Genomic DNA, 9,327 nt, shown 5'->3' with positions numbered 1-9,327 from the left:
AACTAATGAAATAACAGACATTTTATGCATTGGTCCTGTAATGGGGAAATGACTGATTTTAGTGTTGTACACTAAAAAGAAATACGTTTAACAATTAACCTCCAAAATGAAACTCTAATATTGCAGAATGAATGATTTTATTGCGTCATGGCTGAGAGAATGTGGTTATAATGGGAGTCAATGGGACATTTCTTCTTCTAACACGGTCGTAAATTTTAAATCTGATGTTACACAAAAACTAATAATGCAATCAAGTCAATATTTTAGATAATCTTGGTCATATCCAAGATAATATCTGATTTGGAAAAATAAAAAAAAAATAAAAAATGCCCCAGCCTCCCAACAATAGTTTTATGGAAAAATGATTCATGTACTCAGCTGCTTTAATTAATCAAAGTTGAATTTAAAGGGTTAAAATTGCATTCTTGGTAGTTTTACAACGAGCTGAAGTGATTTAAGAGACCTATGTAGACAAAAATATTAATCTGTTAAGTTTTTATAGCAGTTTTTTGGAAGTGGACATTTTTGTCCTTAATGACTGTAGTACATTAAACATATTTTTCATACTTCTTGTTTTACTTTAGTGCTTTAAAATGTCTCATGTTCTTTAACTCTTTAAGGGATAAGGAAGCATATCTGGTCACTACAGCACCAGCACACATTTTAAATTGTGTCTGCATGAACACTAAATTACTAGTTGTAGTAGTAATTTATATGGTAAATTCATTAATCTTAATTTTCTTCAAGAAAACAAAGTCTCCTCATGACTTGCAACAACACTCTAGGGTTTACATTTAGAATTTAGAAGTTCAGTGGGTGCTCTTTAAAGGTTTAAACATCCCGTTGAGTCGCAGGCTCTGTGGGTGTGAACATTTCATGAGCTGTGTGGCTTGGATCCTCTGGTGGCGGCGTGGACGTCCTTTCCGGGTTGGGAGCGTGACGCCACGCCCCCTCACTACTGGCCACTGTAGAGAGGACACGGGTGGGCGGGGCCTCTGAGCTACACCTGATCATGTGCAGGAAACATCTGGAGAACTGAAAGAGAAGACGTGGAGCATTAGCAGCATAATAACTGCGATAAAAACACCAATTTTACCAGATAACGTTTTAATGCGTGTTTTTACTGTTTTAATTTCCATTTTTACAGGAAATACGTTCAGGTAGTAAGTTTTTCTTCTTTAGTTAATTGACCTGTAACTTGTCAGTGCACCGTTATCTGATAGTTTCGTGTCTTGTTTCGTATTTCGGTTCGTTGTTTCTGTAGACATATTTAGCAAATGCAAAATAGCAAAGTAGTTAGAGGTATAAAAAATGTATTGGTTTAAAACTATAACTGGTCAACAGAGAGAGAGAGTGCAAAACACGATTTTTAAGATTAGCTAAAACAATTGAATAAATTAAATGGTTATGCTGTTGGCTATATAAAAGGATAGCACTGTAAAGTGATAGCTAACTAACTAGTCAGTAGAGACAGATAGCTCAATTAAAATGCTAAAAGTAGTGGATGGATGGTTGTAATATAGACTTAGACTTAGACAGACTAATGATTCACGAGGGAAATTACTTTGTCACCATAGCTTCATTGCAAATAAAAGTAAACACTCGTAAAACCACAAGAAAGATAAATAAAATAAGATGAGAAAAATTAGATAAAATGAGCAGTGTAATCAAAAATGATGGACCAATGAAAACATATCTAAACAGGAAGTGAGCACATATGGGTTAAAATAACATTTTTGTTGCATAGTTGTTGCTAGGCAAAAGGACAACAACTGAACACATCTGGAAGACGATGGGCAGTGGTAACAGCGTTGCTAGATGTGTGATAATTATCGTACTTGTGCGATAATATCACCCTTTGTATGATCAGTAATTCCAAAAATCCCATAATGTACAATAATTTGACCCGTTCAATACATGGCTATTAGCCAACACAAACAGTGCTGTTAGTTTATTTAAATTACAAGCTATACTATATCGTCTAAGTAATGTTTTACAGTAACAGATTGTCCTGAGCAACTTCAAATTTTCCTCAAAATATAATAATTTTTAGCTTCTTTGCCATCTGGCAACACTGGGTGGCAAAGCTAATGACACACCTGAGCGCCATACTGTCTCTTGGGCGTCAGTATTGGCTCAGTAATGCATTGTATTCACAAGTTGTACTAGGTGAGGTGTATTTTCAGCGGCTGCTTTCACCTGGTGGTTGAGCAGAAGGTAAATTATGGGGTTGAGGACGGTGCTGATCTTCGCCAGCAAGGAGGGGATTAAACTGGCAGCAGGCGCCACCACACCTGGCCGCCCAAAAGAGGCCAGCATCGCCACGACACCGTACGGCATCCAGCACAGCAGGTAGCCGGTCACCATGGCGACGACCATCAGCAGGACGCGGCCTTCCCTCCACTCAGCCGAGGACCGGTCCGTCTCGGCGACCTGGAGACACGCAACGTTTGAGACACGGCGGTGAGTGCGCGGTGAACGGCAGGAAGGTGTCACACAGAGGTCAGAGGTCAAGCTGCGGCCTCACATGTCGCGTCACCTCTCGCACCGCCAGCAGGATCCTCCCGTAGCAGAGGAACATCGACAGCAGCGGCAGCAGGAGGCAGAAGACAAACAAACAGCCGATGTAGGAGCGAGCTGTGGCCGTGCGCTGGTGCCACTGGACGGAGCAGGTGGTGCCAGGACCCTCCAACCCGTAGCTGCTCCACAACACAGGATGTGTGGTATGTTTTCACTTTCATAGCTTTTTATTTAGTACCAATAAGTTCTAGCTATGAGCAAAAAGCTTTTCTCCCGGTTCACACCTTAGTTCTCGGTGCATGTTTATCAAACTTCTGCAAATTACACTCATTGCTCTCAATTCCCCTTCATGACTGTTATAATGTTAAAAATAAGTTTGGTGAAAGCAATAAAATGTTTGTTAAGTAGTTAAGTAGATTTTGGCACATTTATATGAAATTATATAAAAAAAAATTGAGTTTTACCAGTTTTAAATATTTGAGAGAGCATTATGACAGTTTTATGAATTTATTAATCCATGTTTATACACCAGCTGTTTAATTACAGTGGCCCTGAAGGTCAAAACACAACGACATTTCTTTAATGTCACTGTGTTTTGTGAAATGTCATTGTCTTTTGTGAAATGTCGTTGTGTTTTCTGAAATGTGTTTTGTGAAATGTCTTTGTGTTTTGTTAAATTGTTGTAGTGTTTTCTAAAATGTTGTTGTGTTTGTGTTTTTCTGAAATGTTGTTGCATGTTGACCTTCAGGGCCACCGTAGTTTCTGTTATTTGACCCACTGACTAAAATGGGATTGTCAAAATAATAGAAACATGTGTTTATACAACACAATATAATTCAATAATACAACAAACCACGACCTCCGAAATGAAAACACAGTTGAGACAGTTGTTTTAAACTAATTCTGAATATCATAACCTTCATGAAGATACGATGTAGTGCAGGACTGTTATATTAAATTAAAATACATAAGCTTTCACTCTCAAATAAATACATATTTATTAGCTCAAAGCAGACGTAATAAATAAGTAAAGGCGTGAATAATGTAACGAATAAAGCGATGGGTTAATACTGCAGCAGTACAGACCTGCTCCAGCCCAGCAGTGGAGGCAGGGTCCAGGCCAGTGAGTAGAGCCAGGAGGCCACTATAGCGAGCCAGGCCCTGCGGTACTGAGACCAGTCTGAGTGGTTTCTGCAGAGCAGCGCAGTGTACCGCTCAAAGGACAGCAGAGACAGAGACACCAGAGACACTATACCTGACAAAGACATCATAACAGAGTAAAGAAACGTCAAATAAAACATTGACTGCACTGAATGCAGAGTGATTATAACATTTCAGAAGAAGCTGTTACTTTATTTTATCCAAAGATTGAACTATTAAATGAGATTGTTTTTTATGTATAAGTATCAACCAGCCGTAGCATTAAATGCTGCTTACGTTTACTTTACTTGTTCATTTATTTGTATCTTTGTTGGCCGTTCCTCTCCGGGTGCAACTAGACGCACCAGAAAAAAAGTTGCATATAGATAAATGATATCAATAATTGTGGTGATCATTCAAGTACAGTAATACTATCCATGTACTAGGCTTAATAATATATTTAACACACATAAAATTTATGTTTGCTGATTATATTAAGATGTTTAAGTTTTTAGTTTTTTTTACTAAAATGTTGAAACATTTACAAATAATGATTTTTAAATGCGTAGAGATTGAATCTACTTTGTATTTAGTCAGGATTCATTGATAACGCTGGTAGAGTTGCAGTTACAATAAGAGATTGATGGTCTCTTTACTATCACTGATGAGTTTGGGTCTTTTTCATGAAGTGTGGATAGATGCAGGCTAAAAAATGTCTGAATGTGGTTGTAAATTATTATTTCTTTTCTTATTAAGTCATTTTAATGTCTTTATTTTCTCCTTTTTACAAACACATATATATATTTTTTTCTCTGCATCTGTTTTTTTTTTTTTTTTTGTCCTCACCGAAAAGCGCGTTAGAGAAACCGTACCACTGGCACCCGTACGATCCGGTCAGCCACCTGCCTCGCACGCTGGCGGCGAAGCTGAGGGGAGTCCCGAAGAGGCACACGAGCATGTCGCTGACGCTGATGTTGATGAGAAGCAGGTTGACCGGAGTCCGTAGCAGAGGACAGCGAGAGAACACCAGCAGCACCAGGAAGTTACCGAGGAAGCCCAGGACCAGGATGAACCCGAGGACGACGGCCGCCGCGGTGTGGCCTGCCCGGCTCAGTGTGCCTGAGGCAGCGTCCGACGCGGGCAAGTGTCCGGTGCTGAGGTTGTTGCTATGCTGCAGGTGCGTCACCATGGCAGCGTGAGTGAAGTGGAGGGTCAGTAGAAATGCACGATAATGATGAAGAGAAGAGGATGAGGAGGGAGGGAGGGGTAGCTTCCTCCCACAAAACATGAGTTCTAACAGAAAATATATCTTCGTCATGTATAATAAAAGTTTTTCCTTTAACATCTGGAAGTATTCTTCAAATGGAGAACGTAATCAATCTAATGTCTGATTTTTGAATAAAATCATAATAAAAACAGAAAACAATCATGCAGATAGAAGTCAACAGCATGTCTTCATCCTGGCCTAATACTTTATTCAACACCAGATTGCAGACCCAAATAACGGAGCCAACTTTTCAATAATACAAGCTCCGGCTGACTCAGAGGACGAGATACTGAGGGCGCAAAACCGACGACCAATCACACGACTTTTCTGTTTGTGTAATTTATCAGTGTAATTCATGATAATCATAAATGTCCATAAGTTAATTCAGCCTCCACCACTTCAACCCTTCTTTCCACTTGACTCTATTTATTTCGCTTCGGTTGGTTTCTCACCAAACTGCAGTTATAACCCTTATTAACTACTCTTACTTTATCTACTTTTATTATGAATATGAATTATGATTATATTTGAATACGATTGCTCAAATAAGAAACATACACATTTGATGTGAAATGAAAACTATTAGCATATTAATTACTCTGGATTTGTAAATGAGAGAGGGGGTGTGAATTGAATAAAGATGAAACTTACTTAATTGAAGTGTTTACTGGAGCAGGAGTGTGGTTTATCAGGGATGAACAGGAGCCGTAAGAGTACAAGGATCTGGTGAACAGCTTCGTCTCATGGTGCAGAGAGAACCACTTTCTGATTAATACAGCTAAAACCAAGGATATGAGGATATATTTTCCCTTTTTAATAAAAAATTTAAATTAGCTTGTTCTGGTTTTGTTTCATGTTTCAGTCCAAATCTGACTCTAATTTGTGTGCAGTGGCAGACTTTTGTCAGTAGGGGGTGGTAGTTCCTGCTGTAAACGAAACGGCTCATGTTTAGTTAAAAGAAAATCAAAACAAGAAAAGAGGTTTTGCTGTTTGGTTCTCACGACACTGCTTCAGAAACTGAGTTATTTTGAATTTTACTGTTTATTTAAAATATTTACAGTATTGAGGGGAGGGAGGGTAAGAAGGTGGCGGTTTGCGGGCGTGAGGGTAATTTAATTAGGTTGTGATTGGGGATTGGGGATGGTCTGTGTGTTGAGGGAGAGGAAGGATGATAATGAGAGGGGCTGAGGGTAAATGGTGAGATCGTTTTAGGAGAAGAGAAAGCTGGCCAGTCCCCTCATCTCTTTCCTCCCTCCCTCCCTCTTCATCCTCTTTTCCGTCTCCTTCTTCTCTTTCTTTTCCTGCTCTCTCATTTTTGCCTTTTCTTTGTCGGTTTTTAAGGCGAGCTCCTGAAAACACAGAGACATTTCAGTATTTTCTCCCCAGAAGAGCCAGTTTGACACAAGCTGTTACTGTTTATCAAGTCATTATCGACATCAAACGATGAGCTGGTGAGACCAACCTGAAGCAGCCTCATCTCCTCCTTCATCTCTCTCTCCTTGTTCATCCACTCCTCGGTGAGCTTGGCCTCGTGCTCTTTGCTCTGTTTCTGCAGCTCCTCTATTTGCCGGAAGATGTTTTCTTTCGCCAGCAGCTCATACCTGAGGCGATCCTCCAGAGTTCTGTTTTTGTTTTCCCATTCGGCCTCTCTCTGCTGGATCTCTGTCTTGATGCTCGCAAATCTGGTCATGCTGTCTTGTAGCAGCGCCAGCGCTTGAGTTAAGACGCCGGTGACCGCGTCGAATTTCTCCTTGGTGAGGTCGCTCACCTTTTTCTCGTAGTGCGCCTGCAGTGTGTGAAGCTCAGTGGCCACCTCTTCCTGCCTTACAAACCACCACTGCTTCCACTGTGCGTTGCTCTCAAGGAGCGACTTTTCAATGGAGAGCATCACGTTGCTGGCCTCGTCTCGTTCCGCCTTCCAGAGTCTTTTGACAATCTTCGTCTCGTTCTTCTGGAGATGCAGACTTTTTCTCAAGGATAGCACTTCAGTCTCCCTTTCCTGCAGTCTGTTGTCCAACTCGTCGCGCTCTGTCTCACATTTCTGGTGCTCAGCTCTCACAGACTTAAGCTCCTCTGCCAAGCTGCCCAAGTCGTTTCTGGCCATGGAAAGAGTGGAAACTAAACTGTCCCTCTCATCCAGCAGCTTCTTCTTCTCTCGCTCCCAGCAGGGCTCAGTGTTGGCGAGACCCTTCTTCAGAGCAACATTTTCTGCGAGCAGCTCCTGGTTTTTCTTTTTGAACCCCTGGAGGGCCTGTCGCAGTCCGTGCAGCATGCCGTCGTTTGGCCACGCTGCAGCTTCAGGCTGCAAACACAGAAATAAATAAAACAGGTAAAAATGTCCCATCCTAACTCCGAAATCACTCCAGTTCCACAACGAAAGGACACAGACATACTCCTGACAACACATCTGTCTGCATCTGAGGAAATGTACTCGTTTATCATTCTGTGTAATTCTCAAGATGTTCAGGTATTTCTCTTACTCTTACATTATTTTGATGCAGTATTTGCTTTGAAGAGCAGTACTATTGGAGTCTTTTATTGTTCATGTGAATGTCCATGTAAATTCAACCTCCACCACTTCAATCCTGTTGTTTCACTTAACTCCAATACCTAAAGTTTGGTTGTTTTTTCACCAAACCGTACTTAGCTAGGAGGTAGGACACTGTAAACCCACTAGTTCATCGATGTTGCCATGGTTACTGATATTTAACTGTAAATAAACAGGTCACGCTCAGTAAATCATCCCCAAATCATCACTTTTTGTTACAGTATGAATAAATATGAATAAATACTAATGTGTTTGGTAAAAAAAAAAAAAAGCAATCATGCTATTATGCTAACAGGCTAATTTAGGCAGAATTTGTCTTTGTGTGGGCGTCTTAAGATAACATTTCATCCATTGGTTTATTTTTCTGCTATTGTCACAACAGCTGAAATGTGATTGAGTGTAATCACCAGATGCTTATTGTTTAGAGTCGAGTACTTAACTTGACATGCAAAATGCTGTTTGTCCGCCTGAACACCAGTTTAATCGTTTTAACATTTAGTTTCAGTGCATTTAAATACAAACACTCAACAGTGAAGTGAATTATCTTCAACAGCCAGTTGTGAAATATTAACAACATCTCTTGCTGGGTAAACTACAGCAACGTAAATGAACACCGGGCTACAAATGTGGTGACATTAATTCAAATTAATTTAATCTTTGGAAAGCTAATGTTTTTGTTAAAACTTAAACGACGAGGTAAAAGGGGGGAAAAACCAAAGAGAACAATACAGTTTTAAATAACCCTAACCCTGCTTAGAAAATCTTACCTCCTCTGAGTCTAGACTTTTCTTCATTTTGGTTGAACCCAGGTTGTGTAGACGTACGGGATGCAAATTGCTAACAGTGCTTCTAACGTTAGTTGTGTTGAGTTTTCTAACCTTCCGCAAAGCCCCGCCCCCAAACGGTCATTGTCCAATCACACATCCTAGCAACCATTACTATGTAAACAAGGTCCTTCAAGCAGGGGCAAGAGGGGGCAACGGGGCAACGCCTCCTCAAATAAATACCTGACCCCTCAAATTAAATTTTTAGATGTTGAGAAAGCACATTTTAATTTACCTCCAAAATTAATATTGTTGAAAAGTTGATCAAGGTAACTGCAGTATCGGAAGAATCCGCCGAAGCTTCGTCGCACTAGGCCACGCCCCCATTTGTGTCAGATTTATTTTGTGTTCCCTGTTCCCTTTTTAAAAGTTTCATTCTATCAATAAATATGTGGATTAAAGTATATTTCGTGCACCCGTTTGTGTTACATCACACTGATTCTTGCATAATTTAGAATTAGAAAAACCTTTGTTTGTCCCACAATGGTGAAATTGCAGTTTGCAACAGCACGCATAGAGGCAGAAAAATAACAAGAATAAAGAATGTAAAAGATAAATAATAAAATAAAAATAATAAGATAAACAAAATAGAATAGAATAAACAATTTATGTCCACTGAACACATTTATGAAGAAAACAAATCTAACATTCCACTTTAGGGATGTACATCGCAAGAATTGGAGGTCACTAGTTTAAACAAAACTGTCTATGAATTTTATTTGATCTGTTTTATATTTCTTTTCTTTTTTTTTAGGAAAATATTCACAGAACATTAATAAAAAAGAAAAAACACATTCCCTTAAATGCGTGATCTGTCTTGTTATTATGAATGTTAAAAATGCCTAAATGTGGCAGACTGAATGAATATAAATAGATATCTTTGCGCTAAATATAGAATATATTTTTACATCAAGTCTCCAGAGTCATGACAATGTCTCCCACACAGACGCCCATCACCACATGATGGACTTTAATGATCCAAAAGGGAAATTGCTTGGTAACAGTTGCTTAGTCGTCACAAAAAAAGG

The 9,327-nt window shown here is 39.6% G+C and overlaps 2 protein-coding genes across 2 annotated transcripts; both read right to left on the bottom strand.

Annotated features, from left to right (window-relative positions):
- Positions 1-386: 386 nt before the first annotated feature.
- Positions 387-5,613, bottom strand: LOC125021398 (pinopsin-like). Its single transcript, XM_047607459.1, has 5 exons — positions 4,507-5,613; positions 3,607-3,775; positions 2,528-2,699; positions 2,200-2,433; positions 387-1,035 (listed from the first exon to the last, which is right to left on the bottom strand). Exons 1-5 carry the CDS (start codon positions 5,003-5,005, stop codon positions 832-834), a joined length of 1,278 nt encoding a protein of 425 aa, XP_047463415.1. The 5' UTR covers positions 5,006-5,613; the 3' UTR covers positions 387-831.
- Positions 5,614-5,999: 386 nt separating this feature from the next.
- Positions 6,000-8,568, bottom strand: LOC125021346 (vicilin-like seed storage protein At2g18540). Its single transcript, XM_047607372.1, has 3 exons — positions 8,243-8,568; positions 6,390-7,229; positions 6,000-6,276 (listed from the first exon to the last, which is right to left on the bottom strand). The coding sequence occupies exons 1-3, from the start codon at positions 8,267-8,269 to the stop codon at positions 6,136-6,138; spliced, it is 1,008 nt and encodes a 335-aa protein (XP_047463328.1). The 5' UTR covers positions 8,270-8,568; the 3' UTR covers positions 6,000-6,135.
- Between the last annotated feature and the right edge of the window lie 759 nt (positions 8,569-9,327).

This window comes from Mugil cephalus, chromosome 15, assembly GCF_022458985.1.
Source record: "Mugil cephalus isolate CIBA_MC_2020 chromosome 15, CIBA_Mcephalus_1.1, whole genome shotgun sequence".
NCBI classification, from domain to species: domain Eukaryota; kingdom Metazoa; phylum Chordata; class Actinopteri; order Mugiliformes; family Mugilidae; genus Mugil; species Mugil cephalus.
This window is presented reverse-complemented; position numbering and strand designations above follow the sequence as displayed.

Excerpts from the sequence above, each read along its gene's own strand:
- LOC125021398 (XM_047607459.1), bottom strand. The coding sequence starts at position 5,005 with ATGTTAAAGGAAAAACTTTTATTATACATGACGAAGATATATTTTCTG. Across the intron at positions 2,434-2,527 it reads TGCGAGAGGTGACGCGACAT|GTCGCCGAGACGGACCGGTC; the intron begins GTGAGGCCGCAG and ends GCGTGTCTCCAG. Across the intron at positions 1,036-2,199 it reads ACCTTCTGCTCAACCACCAG|TTCTCCAGATGTTTCCTGCA; the intron begins GTGAAAGCAGCC and ends CTTCTCTTTCAG.
- LOC125021346 (XM_047607372.1), bottom strand. The coding sequence starts at position 8,269 with ATGAAGAAAAGTCTAGACTCAGAGGAG. Across the intron at positions 7,230-8,242 it reads AAAGTCTAGACTCAGAGGAG|CCTGAAGCTGCAGCGTGGCC; the intron begins GTAAGATTTTCT and ends CTGTGTTTGCAG. Across the intron at positions 6,277-6,389 it reads AGGAGATGAGGCTGCTTCAG|GAGCTCGCCTTAAAAACCGA; the intron begins GTTGGTCTCACC and ends CTGTGTTTTCAG.